This window comes from Branchiostoma lanceolatum, chromosome 8, assembly GCF_035083965.1.
Source record: "Branchiostoma lanceolatum isolate klBraLanc5 chromosome 8, klBraLanc5.hap2, whole genome shotgun sequence".
Taxonomy (NCBI): Eukaryota; Metazoa; Chordata; class Leptocardii; order Amphioxiformes; family Branchiostomatidae; genus Branchiostoma; species Branchiostoma lanceolatum.
The window spans coordinates 21,838,674-21,859,557 of NC_089729.1; the positions used below are offsets into that span (position 1 = coordinate 21,838,674).

At 43.5% G+C, this 20,884-nt stretch overlaps 1 protein-coding gene across 1 annotated transcript; it reads left to right on the forward strand.

Annotated features, from left to right (window-relative positions):
* Positions 1–17,830: 17,830 nt before the first annotated feature.
* LOC136440928 (uncharacterized) lies at positions 17,831–19,576 on the forward strand. The gene has a single exon (XM_066437114.1). It carries the CDS (start codon positions 17,871–17,873, stop codon positions 19,503–19,505), a length of 1,635 nt encoding a protein of 544 aa, XP_066293211.1. The 5' UTR covers positions 17,831–17,870; the 3' UTR covers positions 19,506–19,576.
* The last annotated feature ends 1,308 nt before the right edge of the window (positions 19,577–20,884 follow it).

Below are 20,884 nucleotides of genomic sequence, written 5' to 3' on the forward strand. Positions count from 1 at the left end.
AATACACAACGTGAGTTTCATCACCACACTCGAGGTTGGCACTTAACGTGTATTTGTTCAGGCCAAGCAGAGTTTCGGAATGAAAATGAGAACCTAGAGGAAATCATAGAAAAGTTCAATACAGCAATATTACAAACTGCCAAAGAAACCCCTGGGAAACATCAGCACCCCAAGAAACCTTGGGTAACAGCGAAATTCTAGAACTTTGTTGCAAAAGATGTGAACTAAAGAAAGAAAATGAGCAACCCAGAAGGAGCTCAGAAGTACAGAGAAGCAAACAACAAAGTCAAAATAGGAATGAAAAAGGCAAAGATAGTTTGGATAGAGCAAAAATGTACCGAAATCCAAACCAGCCTAAACCAAAACAAGATTTCAAATCACCATTAGATATGTATTATGCAAATAAGGCCCACATTTGCATAATTTATATTCAACTATGTTCACTGTCACATAACTTCCCGATGCCACAAGTATGAAATTCAAGTTATCTACCAATATGGAATTACAGTATTTTCTCATTAATTATGCAAATTAGGTCTTCATTTGCATAACTTATAACTATATCCATATACTTATGTCTCTTTACACTCAGTTATGTTGCATTTTTAACTGTCGTACCATTGAACGGAGTGGGTTTATAAAATGCCCCCATTATGCAAATTAGATTCTGATTTGCATTATCACCATTTCATTCAGTTTCGAAACCAACAGGTGAAATGACTAGAATGGAAATATAGATAATCCTCATTACTAATGCAAATTCAGTCCCAATTTGCATCATTTGCACTTCAGTGTGTACATCTCTGTCTAAGCTACCTGCATATTAAACAAGAGTTCCACGACCTCAAATCTCCATGAACAATTCTATACATGCAAATGACTTACACATTTGCATAATATATGCTTGGTCATAAACACCTTTTCTAACTTACACATGTTGCAATATTGACAGGCCTATAATTTTCCAATTAGATGAATTATGGTGTTTTTGCATTGATTATGCAAATTAAGAATTTATTTGCATAATTGGTATCTGTTGATGCTCCACTTTCCATAAACTACATATGTCACATGTATTTGAGTCTGATAATTAAAAACACTGCAAATATAGTTTTCCTCATTAGCTATGCAAATTAAGTCACAATTAGCATAATTTGCACTTCATTGTGTATATCTCTGTCTAAGCTACCTGAATACTAAATATCATATTGACAGTCCTATAATTTTCCAATTAGATGAGATATGGTGTTTCGCATTAATTATGCAAATTAGGAGTTTATTTGCATAATTGGTATCTGTTGATGATCCACTTTCCATAAACTACATACGTTACATGTAATGATGTATTTGAGTCTGATAATGGAAAACACTGCAAATATAATTTTCCCTCATTAGCTATGCAAATTAAGTCCAAATTAGCATAATATGCACTTCATTGTGTATATCTCTATCTAAGCTACCTGCATACTAAATATCATGGAAATCCGTTGTTCCTTTGTTCAGTTATTCTCCTGAGAAGATTTGCACAAAAACGCCCCTGCAGTTAACGAGGAAGCTGCTAGGGGGCCCAAACCTACACCACTTCTTTATTACATCACAAGCTATCTACCACCCAAAAATCAAGACCACAGCACGTCCAGGTCAAAAGATACAAAAATTGAAGTCCTGCTGCAGTACCAAGGTCACATACCAGGGGGCCCAAAATCGACCTTAAACTTCGGCTTCACAACACCTGCCCACATACCAAATATCATCGTAATCCATCAAGAGGTTCCTGAGTTATGCTGACTACAGTAGTGCGGAAACACAAAGAGACAAACAAACAGACAAACAAACAAACAGACAAACACACACACAGACACACCCAAAACTATATCTCCATTTTTCGTGGAGATAATAAATCTCCATTTTTCATGGAGATAATAACACGGAAATCTGTCGTTCCTTTCTTCAGTTATTCTCCTTGGAAGATTTTGACAAAAACGCCAATGCAATTCTAGTGTCACAAACCAGGGGGCCCAAAATCAACCTTGACCTTTGTTCTCCCAACACCTACCCACATACCAAATATCCTTACAATCCATCCAGGCGTTCTTCAGTTATGCTGGCTATAAGCATCCGGACGCACAAAGATACACGCACGCAAACACACACGCAAACGCACTCAAAACAATATCTCCAGGAAAAAATCTAGCTTTTGCATGGAGATAACAACACAAAAAAAAGCATATGAAGTGGTTGAAGACCAACCAACATACACAGTAAAGCTACGCCAGAGTAGGCGGGTAAATGTCTCACAGAAGAAGCAGATTTCCTGAACAGATGGACAGAATATTGTGAAGAACTATACAATTATAAACTGAGAGTAGATTCATCAATGCTGGCTTGCCCGCAGGCAGACTCTGAGTTAGACTCCCCTCTCATATTGAGGGAGGAAGTTGAAAGTGCAGTTCAGTCTCTCAAACCTGGTAAGTCTGCAGGTCCTGACAATGTCCCAGCAGAACTAATACAGGCTGGAGGAGAAGCCATGTTCACAGCGCTCGCCTCCATTTGCAATACCATCTAGAAATCAGGGGAATGGCCAACCCCATGGTCACGCTCCCTGATCATTACGCTACCAAAAAAAGGGGAACCTGCAAATGTCCCAAAACTATCGTCCTATGCGCTTGATAAGCCACCCCAGCAAAGTTATGTTACGAATCATCTTAAACAGATTGAAACCAGTAGCCGAGACCATTATTAAGGAGGAACAAGCAGGATTTAGACCTGGCAGAAGCACGACTGAACAAATTTTCAACTTGAGAATAATCTTTGAAAAACATTTACAACATCAGAAAGACCTATTCAGTAAAAGTTAAAGTCTTCCCCGCACCGAAGGTGCCAGTATTAAGGCGCCCCCCCCCCCCCGCCCTTCGGCCACACAACTTTGTGCAAGTCACTACAGCAGGGGGCTAGTCAACTGGTAGTGGACTGTGTTTAACTGCCATACTCTTTCCCAAATGCTGAGTGCTAAGCAGTATGCACCATTTTTAGAGTCTTTGGTATGACCCGGCCGGAGTTCGAACTCACGACCTACCGTACGCAAGGCGAACACTCTACCCACTAGGCCATTTCAGCAGAAATACCTATACCACATATTTATAGATTTTAAGAAGGCATTTGAGCGCGTGTGGCAGGAGGCACTATGGGCAACAATAAGGAAGTACCATATAAATCACAATCTGGTCAAGTCGATTGAAAATTTGTACAACAAAGCAACAAGCTTCCTAATGCTTAGGTCACAATTGCGCCGGTGCCCGTCGGGGATGTAGCCCCGGCCGGGCTCTGACGTTTGGGGGGCACCGGCTGTCTTGGTCACAATTAAAAGTTTCCTTCACGCTGCCCTGTAGGGGTCCCGGGGTGCTCCGACAGGTACTCGGTGGCATTTTTGTAAAATTTTCATTGTCGGTCTCCGGCAGGTACCCGTCAGTTGCTCTGACGGTGTCTTGTAGTGACCCCTGTGGGGTCCGACAGGGTACCGCGTGCTTATCACATCCAGGTGGGGCAGTTGTAGGGTCCCTGCAGAATGCCCCGCGAACGACGGTCGGCCATCAGGCAGGCTCCTGGCGGGCACTCGTCATATCTCGGGGTTATATAAAACTGCACTCGATCCGGAGCTCAAAAAGAAACACGATATACGAAGTTCACGCTTTAGTTCTACTCACCTGATCTGTAACGTCACACACTTGACCCGGTCTTACGAAGTACACACATTTAGTCTGTCCACTTGATCCGTATCATAACATAACAATACCTTATTCTAAAATCTTTGGCGATAACACCAACATATTCCTTTTCCACAAAAACGTTGACCCTCTGATACAACTGGCTAACCAAGATATGTGTAAAGTACGTGGTTTGATGCAAACAAGTTACGGACAAATTCCAGAACTACCTTATTTTCTGTAGTAAAAATAAAAGTTATGATATCAATAAGTCCAAAATGTTCCTAATGTACAAGAGAAACAGACCAACATTTTGGGGGGTAATAGTAGATGAACATTTAAACTCGAAAGCCCAGTCTCTGCTATAAGTAAAAAAAATGCTAAAACAATTGGTGTTATTGTGAAAAGCAAATACATCATCCCTGAAAAGATTCTCACAACTATAGGCAACAGCCTTATATACTCATATTTGACCTAATGTAACATTGTTTTGGGATGCGCCTGCCACACAACTCTAGATCCGCATATAACTCTCCAAAAGAAATTCACAAGGATAGCAACTGCTTCTGACTTTCGCTCACACATGGCTCCTCTATTTCAAAAATACTAGACATCCACGATATCAATAAATTACGTTTAATTTCCATTCTAACAATTTCCCCAATATATTCTATATTTTCCCAAACCCTTCTTCACACTTGTTCACAACTATTATACCAGGCAAAGAAATCCATATTCCTCTCTTTCGTACATCGTTAGCAGAGTTCTCGTCAAGTGCAAATATATCACAATATGGAACAGTCTTCAGACAAATATACAAACAATCACCCTTTTTTCTTACCTTTAAAGGTGCCCTGAAAACCTATCATAGCCGCCCTGTAGTAGAGTCACATGTCCAGTTATTATCTAACTTTTATTTAGACCATTATTTGATTATCATTGTCTATCGTTATCATATTCTATGTATTACTTTGCTATATTATTTATAAGTTATAATCAAGTTTGATAAGTATAGACGAGGAGGGCCAAGTATAAGCTATAAACGCTTTTTTCCTCCTCCTGAACCTGTTATTATCTATTGTTTATCGTAATATGTTTTATAAATTTTCTTGTTGTGCAAATGAATAAAAAACAAACAAACAAACAAACAGACAAATTATTACTTGTCCCGGTGGACTGCCGGCAACCGGAGGGGTACCACGCGGTGTTCTCACGTTGAGGTCACGGCGTCGTTGTGTCCGCGGGGCCCGGGTAGAATTTAAGTCAGAACTAAATTTTTCTCGGGTCCCCGCCGGGCCCAAAAATAGCCCGGTAGCCGCAGGGTGCCCCAAGGGGCCACGTAGGGGTCACGCCCGGAAGTGCCAAAAAGCGGCCCGGGAACTACCCGGCAGGGCCCCTTTTTCCAATTGTGACCTAAGCATAAATGGCGGTGTTGGGAGATGGTTTCGTACAACAGTTGGTGTGTGCCAGGGCTGTCTTCTCTCCCCAACATTCTTAAATATCTTCTTAGAGAGAATTATGAATGATGCCCTGGAGGACTTTGAAGGCACTGTTACAATAGGTGGCAGACAGGTGACAAACTTACGTTTTGCTGATGATATTGACGGGTTAGCTGGGGAAGAGGAAGAGCTGATAAATTTGGCAGGCCGTCTACTAGACAATGCATCCACAGCCTTTGGCATGGAATGATCAGCAGCGAAAAAAACAAAATAATGACCCACAATACTCACAATCAAACTGGGCGAATCAAGACTAGAGACAGTGAAGAAATTTAAGTATCTTGGTTCGACCATATCCGATGAAGGATCCCACCCCGAAATCCTAGCAAGGACCGCAATGGTAGACCGGCCTGGTATACGTAGACTGGCCTGGGGGCTGGCCTGGTAGACAGGCTAGCTTTTTCCGCAAACCTCTGCTCGGAGAATACAGTAGTTGTTTGCACACGGCGTTGGCGGTAAAATGATACATGTATTTCATCGACATAGCCGTCGTTGTCACACACATGTACAGACCGCTATGCACGCCCGCCTTTGCTGCCAAAGTAACGGCGGTATAAACGCATCTGGTGAAATGTTTATGGATCATATGACAGAGTAGGTCAGACGCCACTACAAGATCCTACAAATGCCGGTCTTTACAAATTGCAAGACAAAGGAAATCAACGCTACTGTAACCGCACGCCTCTACAACATAGACTTTGTCAACATTGTAATTTAAAACGAGTAGAAGATGAGCAACACTTCGTCCTAGACTGTAAATTATACGATAGCGAAAGAAGTGTATTTTTTAACCTTATTAAAGAAAAATTCCCATATTTCGAATATCTTAATGCAACAGACAAATTCATATATTTATTACGCCTGGATAATCCTTGTATTAGAAATATTGTCTGCTCATATATTTACACATGTACAAAGAAGCGAGAAGAAGTCGACTCTACTGGACTAGCTTAGTTTAATAACACGTTTTGTCTACACTATATGTTTACAGCTTGTATTGTTGTATTATGTCCTTGTATGTTCCATGTGTTAAGTTAGACGACCTGACCTAGCCCCTCGGGGCATGAATGCACAATAAAGGTCTTTCATTCATTAAACTCACGTCGTACCTACGATGTTTTTTTTCCCGTCATGACAGCGCCGTACGTCGTACGTTTGGGAAAAACCGGGTGCAATAGTTAAGATATATAAAGTCGTGATCACATATATCGTAGGTACATCATACGATGGATCAACGAATTATAGCATATTTTCAAATGATGTCCTACTGACATTGTCGTTAGTCTGTATAACGCAAACTCCATCTGTCCGGGGGTTTATGTTCCCTCCCCGCGTAGGGGCTGGCCGGTTACGGGCGGCCGCTATAAGCGCGATTAAATCAGGCAAGCCATGTGGTCAGTTGGGACTTTTCGTCTTCCATTGCCTCAATAAAAGAAGTCAAATCCAGTTTGTCTAGATATAGCCAACAGTCGTATTTAGTAGATGTACTAGTAGCCTATTGTTACAACAATGTCAGTCACAGTGCACTGACACATGAATGTTTTCCCTATGTTTCTACAATGTATTTGCAATCAGCCAATGGGCATGAACTTGCAGTAAAACTTCTATATATTCATCCATATATTAAAAACAAGTTATTACAGAAACACTGTCATGAAGCACTGAGGTGGGCGTTGAAGGGTCTGGGCCGACCAATAGAACTACCGACGGGGCTGAAGCGCAGGGTGACCGCAATCGCCCCAGGAATGGCCACTGACCTGTAAGGTTATAAACCACCCACACAAGGCAAAACTACGAAAACCACGCTCTCCTTTTTCAGCACTCGGTTCCAGTGCTGAAAGTGGCTTCAGCACTGGAAAACCAGTGCTGAGTTTAGTTCAGCACTGGAAAACCAGTGCTGAGTTTAGTTCAGCACTGGAAAACCAGTGCTGAGTTTAGTTCCGCACTGGAAAACCAGTGCTGAGTTTAGTTCAGCACTGGAAAACCAGTGCTGAGTTTAGTTCTGCACTGGAAAACCAGTGCTGAGTGGAGTTCAGCACTGGAGAACTCGACGTCAGCACTGGAAACCGAGTGCTGAGACAAGCTTCGGCACTGGAAACCGAGTGCTGACAAATATTTCGCACTGGAAAACTAGTGCTGAGATACGTTACGGCGGTGACTTACTTGCGATTTTAAAACGTAGTATTTTTCCGGACTATTCACTGAAATTTATCCATAGCGTATATCTATGACAGATTTCAATTTCTATGTTACCGGGGTAAAGTGCTCTGACGCTGCTCTGACTATAAATCATCGACGCGACCGACTTTTGAGTAATATTTTCCGGTGGGCCAGAGGCTAAAGGGTAACTGCAACGTCATTGGAAGATACCATTGTTTGCGGACAAGTTACCAGACACCCGGGAACTCATTTGCCTACCTGAAATTACAAATTTTACTTCCCTATTGAATTTCAAAATGTTGAATTTCAAAATACTGATTAGCAAACGAACCAATACTATTTTCAAAACACTTTATTTGGCATGATTACCGTGCACGTTAAATATGGCAACAAAACAAGCCTTAAACAGAACGCATGGAAACAAGCCTTAAACAGAATTACACGCATTGTTACTAGTCATTTTACAAAAAAAATACTTGATTGAAACTACTTACATATGAATATCATGAGCTTTACAGTAGTACAAGTTGTTAGCAAAATACCAACTAAGCATATCTGAAAACGCATTAGACTGCGTATTAACCAAGGTTACATTTTTTTTGCAAAAGAAACCTCCCTGAAGTAACTAACTAAACGTAGTCAGACTTATATTCGCATAATACTACGGTACTAATAAAATGGTAAACGGACCTATGTACAGACATCGTGTTCAAAATTACGAATAAACCGGTGAATACAACTATGTCTACACAACGCATCTTGTACAAAATCATAAATAAACTGGTGAACGCATGTCAGACCAGAAAGAAAGAAATAAAGTTCTCTATTTGTAACACATCCCTCATACCTATATCTATTATACAATTACACAATGAACAAAATGACAAAATTGTGTCGGAATAAAGTTGGTCATTGTTTATTCTAAATGAATCACAAAGTACGTAAGTTCAAGTGACCATGCGGCACTTCTTACGACTATTCTTCTCTCAGCACTGGTAAAAAAAACGTTCCAGTGCTGAAAACGGCGGAGCTTCCATGTAAGACATCACGAAATCGCCGGCGAATGCACCCAGATACACGGCGACATGACGACCTGCGTGCCGATTACCGGCGCTTCGAACGTCCCTTGCTCGCACGTAAATGTTGCCCGACTTGTGTGGGTCGACTTATCTTCGGGGCAGACGGAGCTCTCTTCCGCCTAAGTCGAATTTGGCACCCGGTGGTAGAGGAGGTCACTATTCTTAGACGAGAGAAGGAATAGGCAGCGCTACTCTAAGGCTTGTGGTATAAGTGGTACATGGTGGTATAGGTGGTTTTCATACTGAGACGAGCGAAGGAATTGGCAGAGCTTCACTGAGGCTTGTGGTATAAGTGGTACACGGTGGTAGAGGTGGTTTTCATACTGAGACGAGCGAAGGAATTGGCAGAGCTTCACTAAGGCTTGTGGTATAAGTGGTACACGGTGGTATAGGTGGTTTTCATCATATACCACCGTGTACCACTTATGGCTTGTGGTATAAGTGGTACACGGTGGTATAGGTGGTTTTCCTACTGAGACGAGCGAAGGAATAGGCAACGCTACTCTAAGGCTTGTGGTATAAGTGGTACACGGTGGTATAGGTGGTTTTCATACTTAGACGAGTGAAGGAATAGGCAGCGCTACTCTAAGGCTTGTGGTATAAGTGGTACACGGTGGTATAGGTGGTTTTCATCATATACCACCGTGTACCACTTATGGCTTGTGGTATAAGTGGTACACGGTGGTAGATGTGGTTTTTATACTGAGACGAGCTAAGGAATAGGCAGCGCTACTCTAAGGCTTGTGGTATAAGTGGTACACGGTGGTATAGGTGGTTTTCATCATATACAACCGTGTACCACTTATGGCTTGTGGTATAAGTGGTACACGGTGGTAGATGTGGTTTTTATACTGAGACGAGCGAAGGAATAGGCATCACTACTCTAAGGCTTGTGGTATAAGTGGTACACGGTGGTATAGGTGGTTTTCATCACATACCACCGTGTACCACTTATACCACAAGCCTTAGAGTAGCGCTGCCTATTCCTTCACTCGTCTAAGTATGAAACACCTATACCACCGTGTACCACTTATACCACAAGCCATAAGTGGTACACGGTGGTATATGATGAAAACCACCTATACCACCGTGTACCACTTATACCACAAGCCTTAGAGTAGCGATGCTTATTCCGTCACTCGTCTAAGTATGAAACACCTATACCACCGTGTACCACTTATACCACAAGCCTTAGAGTAGCGTTGCCTATTCCTTCACTCGTCTAAGTATGAAAACCACCTATACCACCGTGTACCACTTATACCACAAGCCTTAGAGTAGCGTTGCCTATTCCTTCGCTCGTCTCAGTAGGAAAACCACCTATACCACCGTGTACCACTTATACCACAAGCCATAAGTGGTACACGGTGGTATATGATGAAAACCACCTATACCACCGTGTACCACTTATACCACAAGCCTTAGTGAAGCTCTGCCAATTCCTTCGCTCGTCTCAGTATGAAAACCACATCTACCACCGTGTACCACTTATACCACAAGCCGCAGTGAAGCTCTGCCAATTCCTTCGCTCGTCTCAGTATGTAAACCACCTATACCCCCATGTACCACTTATATCACAAGCCTTAGAGTAGCGCTGCCTATTCCTTCTTTCGTCTAAGAATAGTGACCTCCTCTACCACCGGGTGCCAAATTCGACTTAGGCGGAAGAGAGCTCCGTCTGCCCCGAAGAAGAAGTCGACCCACACAAGTCGGGCAACATTTACGTGCGAGCAAGGGACGTTCGTAGCGCCGGTAATCGGCACGCAGGCCGGCATGTCGTCGTGTATCTGGGTGCATTCGCCGGCGATTTCGTGATGTCTTACATGGAAGCTCCGCCCTGAAAACACTTCAGCACTCGTTTTCTAGTGCTGAGTTTTTTTAGCACTCGTTTTCCAGTGCTGAGTTTTTTTCAGCACTCGTTTTCCAGTGCTGGGGATTTTTCAGCACTCGTTTTCCAGTGCTGAATTGTCCCCGAGCACTGGTAAATCCAGTGCTGAAAGCGTGGTTTTTGTACATGATCGGGCTAATGTAAAGTAGGCGGCCTTACCGGTCTTTTTTTGGGTTCGATAACAAGGGTGCACAACGATAGGTCAAAAGTCGAGTCGATGTCATGGCCATCGTTTCGTTTGCATATCGACCGCGATTTGGCATGCGATGTCCGCGATGGTCGCTAACTAAACAATGCAATCGACATCGCTACCTTTACATATCGCAACTTTGCATCGTAACCGAGTGCCTACATCGACTCGCATTTTAAAATAGCAATCGACAATCGTCAGTCGAGTATGAAATAGCAATCGAATTTTTGAACCAGATTTTGAAGTAGCAATCGACTTTTTGTAACAGCAATCGACTTTTGAAGTAGCGATCGTGTTTTCAAAACAGCATCGAATTTTTGTAACAGCTATCGACTTCTGAAGTAGTGATCGTGTTTTCAAAACAGCATCGATTTTTGTAACAGCTATCGACTTCTGAAAGCAGCAATCGAACGCTAAAAAGCGGTCGAGGATTAACTCCACGGGGGCCTAATTAGCACCTCGTTCACTTCACACCTACTTACACGGGATGTGTACAGGACTGCCCCACATATCGACTAGTTAGGCAAATGTGACAAACACGCACTACTTATCGTCTACTGTTCCAAGCCTCTGCCAGGATCCGCTTACCGCTGGGAAAATAGCAGAAATTGAACAAAAGAGAGGTCAATAGGTGGGTCGCAGTTGGCTCACTATTTGGCCAATTTCTACTACTTTCCCAGAAACCCGCAGAGCCTGGTACCCCCTGGTATATCTAACACTTGCCATGTCTACATACCAATTGTAATCTTCAGACACATCCTTGACTGGCATGGGACTCATGGCTATTACAGGAAATGGTCTAACGATAAATGATACACAAATGAAAGACGGTTGGAAAAAGTTGCGGCGGAGAATGTGGAATTTTATTTAATACTTCCTTTTGCCCAGATGTGATCTATTGACATCAGAAATATATCATCATGACATATTTGTGCCTCATTACAAAATTGTATACGTACTCATAGTACAGATTAATGAGGCTGTCTTTGACACGATCTACGTTCAGATCTTCCACAACTTCGATCCGATGTTTTTGGAGTATTTTTTTGTGGGCTTGATGCATCTTCGAGACAGCCTTAGAAAGTAAACCTGCAGGCAGGACGGAAATGCCAGTCCTCTCTTCTTACAGTACACAGAACTATTAAAAAATTAATAGTATAAAAACTGTAACTTGAAAAAGAAAACGGTCGGGAGGAGTCTGCATCGGAGGCTACAGCGAGGGTTTCTTGGGTTGAAATAGGGAAATAAACACCAGTATTTGAGTTGGTTGAAAATGCAGAAATACCACACGAATAAGGTTGAACTTCCTTCGTTGTCAAATCGTAGATCTGTATAATTGCGGGGAATATGAAATACAACATTATGACAATATGCTGTAGTACTAATTAAGCAAAACTTCTCCCCTAAGTAAGGACCTAACCATATATCAGACTGTTCAACAAAAGGTACCAAAAACATAAGTTTCTTGGCAAACTAAACTTGGGTCACAGTGAAAATTGGCAAGATAGTGTATCTATACTAGTATGCTAGAGGAGTTTGCCGGTAAGAGTAGTACAACTCTACAGGTCACAAACTGTACACCTCTGGTCGGCAAACAAGTACCTTATCAAATACAGAAGTTTGAACGTACAGTACTGATGCTTAGCTAAGATAGTATATAAAGAATTCTGATCTTAATTAGATTAAGAAGAGTGGTAGTCAAGCAGGTCAGATTAGAAGCAAATAACTTTATCAGTTACCAGTCCAAGTCTTTTAGATGATTGCTGTTGTTAGTTACATGAGTAGCAACATATGTTACAATATCAGTGTAACACCAATCTACATGTGAAGATTCAAGTCTGTACTGAGACATGAAAACAATAAGCTCTGTATTTGACATCTAAGACATTTGCATTGTATTTGACTCCTAACTGGTAATACTGTGTAATATCTCAGTCATGATGATATATTTCTGATGTCAATAGATCACATCTGGGCAAAAGGACGTATTAAATAAAATTCCTCATTGTCCGCCACAACTTTTTCCAACCGTCTTTCATTTGTGTATCATTTATCGTTAGACCATTTCCTGTAATAGCCATGAGTCCCATGCCAGTCAAGGATGTGTCTGAAGATTACAATTGGTATGTAGACATGGCAAGTGTTAGATATACCAGGGGGTACCAGGCTCTGCGGGTTTCTGGGAAAGTAGTAGAAATTGGCCAAATAGTGAGCCAACTGCGACCCACCTATTGACCTCTCTTTTGTTCAATTTCTGCTATTTTCCCAGCGGTAAGCGGATCCTGGCAGAGGCTTGGAACAGTAGACGATAAGTAGTGCGTGTTTGTCACATTTGCCTAACTAGTCGATATGTGGGGCAGTCCTGTACACATCCCGTGTAAGTAGGTGTGAAGTGAACGAGGTGCTAATTAGGCCCCCGTGGAGTTAATCCTCGACCGCTTTTTAGCGTTCGATTGCTGCTTTCAGAAGTCGATAGCTGTTACAAAAATCGATGCTGTTTTGAAAACACGATCACTACTTCAGAAGTCGATAGCTGTTACAAAAATTCGATGCTGTTTTGAAAACACGATCGCTACTTCAAAAGTCGATTGCTGTTACAAAAAGTCGATTGCTACTTCAAAATCTGGTTCAAAAATTCGATTGCTATTTCATACTCGACTGACGATTGTCGATTGCTATTTTAAAATGCGAGTCGATGTAGGCACTCGGTTACGATGCAAAGTTGCGATATGTAAAGGTAGCGATGTCGATTGCATTGTTTAGTTAGCGACCATCGCGGACATCGCATGCCAAATCGCGGTCGATATGCAAACGAAACGATGGCCATGACATCGACTCGACTTTTGACCTATCGTCGTGCACCCTTGTTATCGAACCCAAAAAAAGACTAGTACGGCCGCCTACTTTACATTAGCCCATGATCGTACATCAGCACTCGGTTCCAGTGCTGACGGCGGTTTCAGCACTGGGTAACCAGTGCTGAATCACCTTTGACATGAGCCGTGACCTGGCACCGCCGCTCTGTCGCGCATTCAGCACTGGTAACCGAGTGCCGAACTTCATTCAGCACTGGTAACCGAGTGCCGAACTCCATTCAGCACTGGAAAACGAGTGCTGAGAAAAGTTTCAGCACTGGAAAACGAGTGCTGAAAGAAACTCAGCACTGGAATACAGCGATTCAGCACCGGAAAACGAGTGCTGAACTTTCTTCAGCACTGGAAAACGAGTTTCTTCAGCACTGGAAAACGAGTGCTGAACTTTCTTCAGCACTGGAAAACCAGTGCAGGCTGAGGCCGATTCGTCCGTTGATTCAGCACTGGAATACCAGTGCGGAAGGCGTGGTTTTCGTAGACTTGCCACAAGGATGGACGGTATAAACGTGCTCGAGGTGTGGCTCTCCTCAAACATGGGACCCCCATCTAACTTCCTATCCGAGGCATTCCAGGCAAGTTGGTCAAAGAATTTGCTGTGTTCCACTTGCAGACATACTCAACTCCTCGCTCCAACATGGCACTGTACCAGATGAATGGAAAAACGCCATCGTGGTTCCTGTACCCAAGACCAAACCATGCGTCCCATCTCTTTAACGTCTTTGCTGAGTAAAGTATTCTCCAAGCAGAGGTTTCGGTCGAGTGGGAGTAAAGTTGCAGAGAACTTTATCTGCCAGCGGGCCATGACAGATATCCTCCCGCACCTCACAAAACTCCGGATTAGTTCACACAAACTACGCATTGAAAAGGGTAGACATTACCGCATTCCTTTGCAGCAAAGAACTTGCCAATACTGTGATTTAGGTAAGATTGAGAATGAGTGTCATTTTGTTGTTGATTGTACGCTATATAACTATGAGAGGAATATCCTCTTTGATTTTATACAAGATAAGTTTCCTAGTTTTCGTTATTTAGATAGCTTAGAAAAATTTGTATTCCTTATGGAACTAGACAAGCCATATCTCATAAACCCTGTATGCTCATACACTTACAACTGCCTTAAGAAGCGAGAAGAAATTGAACATGTACATGCGGTATTAATTAGTCTTTAGATGTACATGTAGTTAGATGTCAAATTTCTGTTACCACTGTAACTATTCTTCTGCTTGTCACCATGACCTGTACTTAGCTCATCAGAGCATAAACGTGCAATAAAGGTCTTTCATTCATTCATTCATTGACAAACAGCAATAGACCTCTTTCCAGTTACGGCGGCCATTTTGAATTCCCAGGGGTCAGCTCGGGGTCATGCACCAAAACGAGGCAGTCCCTGACTCAGATCCTACTATAACCCTGGGTAATGCCAGTTATACCATCTTCGGTTGTACATTTCGCCCCTCTAAGATGAAATAATCTAATATATGTGCCTTTCATATGTAGAAAATATTGTTGTGGACATTTTGACTTATTTTTGGCTAAATTTCTATTCGTTTTCCACAGTTTTTGATGGGTAACGTAAGGACAGTCTCTACCATGTATCCTCCTTAATATCTTAACTACATGTAGTAGGTTTAATACAAGACCTGGAAAGACTAGCTGCAGACTGGCATTCTTGTGGGTAAAAAATTAGAAGACAATTGGCAGTTGTTACGACAATTTCTAGATACCAAGATCCGGTCTGCACACTAAGCTCTATGGGGTCGACCGGTCCGGTCCAATGCAGAACTCAGTGGGGAAGGCGGGGTAAATCACAGATGCGTCCCCATCACTAGTTACCAGCGTAGTTAGTTTGGTGGAGACTGGGGTCGATCCCTGTCCCACTGGCGATAACATTTACGGGTACAGCGTTTCTTTGCCATGCCGATCTTAGCATTGAGAAATCATCAAAATCACAGGATAGATCTGCTAAATTTCAGCCCACAATTATCTGGACTCAACTTGTGGAAATGTATGCTACCAAAACTATCATTGGAGCAAACTGACATACAAATATACAAAGAACGCAACCAGTCTGTACCCCACCTTTCCCACTGCACTGAGTTCTGCATTGGACCCCAATCACCCCATACAGCTTTGTTTGCAGAACGGATCCTGGCATCTAGAAATTGTCGGAACAACTGCCAATTGTCTTCTAATTTTTTACCCACAAGGATGCCAGTCTGCAGCTTGTCTTTCCACGTCTTGTATTAAACCTACTAGTAAAAAGATATTAAGGAGGATATACAAATGTAGACGCTGTCCTTAAGTTACCCATCAAAAACTGTGGAAAACGAATAAAAATTTAGCCAAAAATAAGTCAAAATGTCCACAACAATATTTTCTACATATGAAAGGCACATATATTAGATTATTTCATCTTAGAGGGGTGAAATGTACAACCGAAGATGGTATAACTGGCATTACCCAGGGTTATAGTAGGATCTGAGTCAGGGACTGCCTCGTTTTGGTGCATGACCCCGAGCTGACCTCTGGGAATTCAAAATGGCCGCCGTAACTGGAAAGTGGTCTATTCGGAGGTATCAAAGGTAGATCAACAACCCACTGCCTTCTTGACATGACGGACGCGATTTTTGACTTAAGGCCTGTGACAAACCCAACACAATCTGCTCTCTCGTCTCAACTGACTACAGTAAAGCGTTTGATAGAGTCAGTCACACCGTCGCTTACTTGAACTTGGACTACGTCCCTCACTGGCCAGATGGGTCGCCGATTTCCTCAACAACCGAGAAGTCAGGTTGTGCGGTACCGGTACCGTGTCCCGGTCTCATGCGGTCTGCCACAGGGAACGTTACTTGGCCCGGTCATTTTCACCGCATATATCAACAGTGCAGCACAGCAAACAGTCTCACAACGCTGGGAGTTCGTAGATGATTTGAACTTATTAGAAGTCCGAAATCCACCCACAACCCCTCTCACTTGCAACAAAACCTGATAGACTTGGATAACTGGTCTAAGGAAAGACCCAGGTCAGTGTAAGGTCATGTACATTTATTTCAGTAAAGTTCATTATATTCCTCGGCCGCTCACAGTAAACAACGTTGCACTCATGGACGTCACGTCTATGAAAATTCTGGGGATCAACCTCCAATCAAACTTGAAGTGGAATACAACAAAGCCAGCCAAAAGTTATACCTCCTGTGCAAACTGAAACATTTTTCGCCCGGTCACGGAATACGCTGCACCTGTCTGGCACTCCGGACTCTCCACTGTTCTCAGCAACAAGATCGAGAAAGTGCAACGTCGTGCACTAAGAATCATCCTGGGTGCCGACTACACATCGTACTCCAGCTTGTGAGCAACTTGACCTTCCACCGCTCAAGCAACGTCGTGAAAACCTGACCGTGAAGTTCGCACAGTCTCTTGAACAATCAGAACTGTACATACATCTCTTACCCCCCTCTAGACGGCAAATTAGTGGCAGGACGACCCGGTCATCCGACAACTGTCCATTGCAAAACTGCAAGATATCAAACAAGTGCAATCCCGAACATGGTTCGACTGCTGAACTTGTAAAATCGCATGATCTACTTGTTTTACCTACACCTCTTATGCTGTTGTCGTTTGAAATAAATGTGTTGGGGAAATTCTAAATGTATATATGGTTTAATCTATATATAGTTTTATGACGAAATCCATCGAACGTTAAATGATGCGATGTTTTTAATCCACGCAATTCAGCCGTTGGGCTGCGATGTGAGATTTTATTGTCAAACAACTTTGATCTGAATAAACCATTATTATTATTATTATTATAGGTCCCTGACCGAAGCCAGATACTCATTTTCACCTGCCTGGGTGCAGTGAAGAAAGTCGAGTAAAGTGCCTTTCCCAAGGGCACAAAATCGGGGCATGTCAGAGGATTGGACCTCTTGGTTCTGAGCTATCATGCCACACGACATTGCAATATCAAATATTGCAAGTTATATCAATGCACACACACCAACACACACATGCAAACACACACACGTACTGATACACACACATGCACAAACAAACACACATGCACTGACACACTGATGCATGCATTCAGTTATCCAGACACAGATACAGACACAAACACACACACGAAACACAAACGCTGACACACATGCAAACACACACACACAAACACATGTTTGAATGAACTTCAGTCACTCGTACCTCAGAAAAAGATCAATACAATGTACTATAAATGCAGAAATGCTTGCGGTGGTTTTATGTTCGCAGGTTTTGTGGTGCATTCTTTACCATGAACTCAATTAAATCCACCGCGAAAAGCCGTTCCATTGTGTGAATGTATTCCTTATGGAACTAGACAAGCCATATCTCATAAACCCTGTATGCTCATACACTTACAACTGCCTTAAGAAGCGAGAAGGACCTCAGGAAGGACTCAGACGTCATAGTGCTGCCTGCGGACAAAGGAAGGGCGACCGTCATCATGAACAGGAGTGAGTACCTTGAAAAATGTAGGGATTTACTGAGTGATACAACCACTTATTGTAAACTCAAGAGAGATCCAACAAACAAATACAAAGAGAAGCTCGTCGAAATGCTCAAACCCTTAAAAGCCAGTGAACTCATTTCCTTTGAGCAGCACAGATGGCTGTACCCCACTTCGACGGAGCCTCCGAAGTTCTATGGACTTCCGAAGGTACATAAACCCGCATGTCCTCTACGACCGATTGTGGCCTCACGGGGATCCATCATGTACGACACGGCAAGGTTCGTAGCGAACATCCTCGCCCCGTTGGTTGGCAGAACACCACACCACCTGAAGAACAGTGGGGAGCTCGTGGAGAGGATGTCCCAGATCACATTGGATGAGGATGAGAGTCTTGTGTCCTTCGATGTGACAGCTCTGTTCACCAGTGTTCCCGTGGAGGAAAGCCTCGTGATCATCCAGGACAAACTCGCACACGACTCTACGCTGTCGGATCGCACAACGTTGTCACCACAACAGATCACGGAGCTTCTCCGTCTATGCCTCACAACAACTTACTTCAAATTTGAGGGGGAGTTCTATTCCCAGGTTGAGGGCGCTGCGATGGGCTCACCGGTTAGCCCGATTGTGGCTAACCTATTTATGGAATGGTTCGAGACACGTGCCCTGGCCACGTTCACTGAGTCACTCAAAACATGGGTCCGGTATGTAGACGATGCAGGTGCCGCCATGAAGACGAGTCTGATTGAGCCGTTCCATCTCCATCTTAACTCCATCCACCCCAAGATCAAGTTCACCAAAGAACTTGAGGAGGACCGGTCTCTACCCATGCTGGATGTTCTGATGTCCAGAAGGGAAGATGGGAGTATCAAGTTTAGTGTGTTCCGTAAACCAACGCACACGGACCAATACCTGATGTTCGACAGCCACCATCCTATGGAACACAAGATGGGAGTTATTAGGACCCTCAGACACAGAGCAGACCACCTAATCACCACACAGGAGGATAGGACTGCTGAGAACGAACACTTGAAGACGGTTCTCTCTATTTCAGGATACACGAAATGGGCATGGCAGTCTCCGGGCAGGAACAAACTTACGCCGCACCCTAGGACCCGCACCGACACCAGACCCAAGGGACATGTGACCCTGCCCTTTGTCGCGGGCGTCACAGAAGCCATCTCAAGGAAGATCAGGAAGGCAGGGGTGGCAGTCCACAGCAGACCGCACACCACCATCAGGAGACTTTTGGTTGCCCCTAAGGACAGGGACTCACCAGAGGACAAATGTGGGGTCGTATACCACCTCTCGTGTGAGGACTGTGACGCCCAGTACGTGGGTGAGACGGAAAGGGCCCTTAAGAAGAGGCTCACCGAGCACAAGAGAGACTCCTCCCCGGTGGCACAGCACATGAAGGCTCACAAACACAAACTTGAACAGAACGTCTCCATACTTGACAGAGAGAGCAGGTGGTTCGAGCGGGGGGTTAAAGAAGCCGTACACATTAGATCCCGGTCCCCCTCTTTGAACCGCGACCAAGGCCGCCATCGTCTCCCCCCCATCTACAATACTCTCGTGTCACGTGACCTAGTGACCTCTCGTAGGTCACGTGACAACCCAACTCAGAGCTGATGAAGGAGTGGTGGATGCCACCCGAAAGCTACTCAAGCTGCAATATTTTAGTCGTGAGTATCAGTTTAATTCCTCAACATTTCTATGAGAAGAAATTGAACATGTACATGCGGTATTAATTAGTCTTTAGATGTACATGTAGTTAGATGTCAAATTTCTGTTACCACTGTAACTATTCTTCTGCTTGTCACCATGACCTGTACTTAGCTCATCAGAGCATAAACGTGCAATAAAGGTCTTTCATTCATTCATTCATTGACAAACAGCAATTCGGAGGTATCAAAGGTAGATCAACAACCCACTGCCTTCTTGACATGACGGACGCGATTTTTGACTTAAGGCCTGTGACAAACCCAACACAATCTGCTCTCTCGTCTCAACTGACTACAGTAAAGCGTTTGATAGAGTCAGTCACACCGTCGCTTACTTGAACTTGGACTACGTCCCTCACTGGCCAGATGGGTCGCCGATTTCCTCAACAACCGATAAGTCAGGTTGTGCGGTACCGGTACCGTGTCCCGGTCTCATGCGGTCTGCCACAGGGAACGTTACTTGGCCCGGTCATTTTCACCGCATATATCAACAGTGCAGCACAGCAAACAGTCTCACAACGCTGGGAGTTCGTAGATGATTTGAACTTATTAGAAGTCCGAAATCCACCCACAACCCCTCTCACTTGCAACAAAACCTGATAGACTTGGATAACTGGTCTAAGGAAAGACCCAGGTCAGTGTAAGGTCATGTACATTTATTTCAGTAAAGTTCATTATATTCCTCGGCCGCTCACAGTAAACAACGTTGCACTCATGGACGTCACGTCTATGAAAATTCTGGGGATCAACCTCCAATCAAACTTGAAGTGGAATACAACAAAGCCAGCCAAAAGTTATACCTCCTGTGCAAACTGAAACATTTTTCGCCCGGTCACGGAATACGCTGCACCTGTCTGGCACTCCGGACTCTCCACTGTTCTCAGCAACAAGATCGAGAAAGTGCAACGTCGTGCACTAAGAATCATCCTGGGTGCCGACTACACATCGTACTCCAGCTTGTGAGCAACTTGACCTTCCACCGCTCAAGCAACGTCGTGAAAACCTGACCGTGAAGTTCGCACAGTCTCTTGAACAATCAGAACTGTACATACATCTCTTACCCCCCTCTAGACGGCAAATTAGTGGCAGGACGACCCGGTCATCCGACAACTGTCCATTGCAAAACTGCAAGATATCAAACAAGTGCAATCCCGAACATGGTTCGACTGCTGAACTTGTAAAATCGCATGATCTACTTGTTTTACCTACACCTCTTATGCTGTTGTCGTTTGAAATAAATGTGTTGGGGAAATTCTAAATGTATATATGGTTTAATCTATATATAGT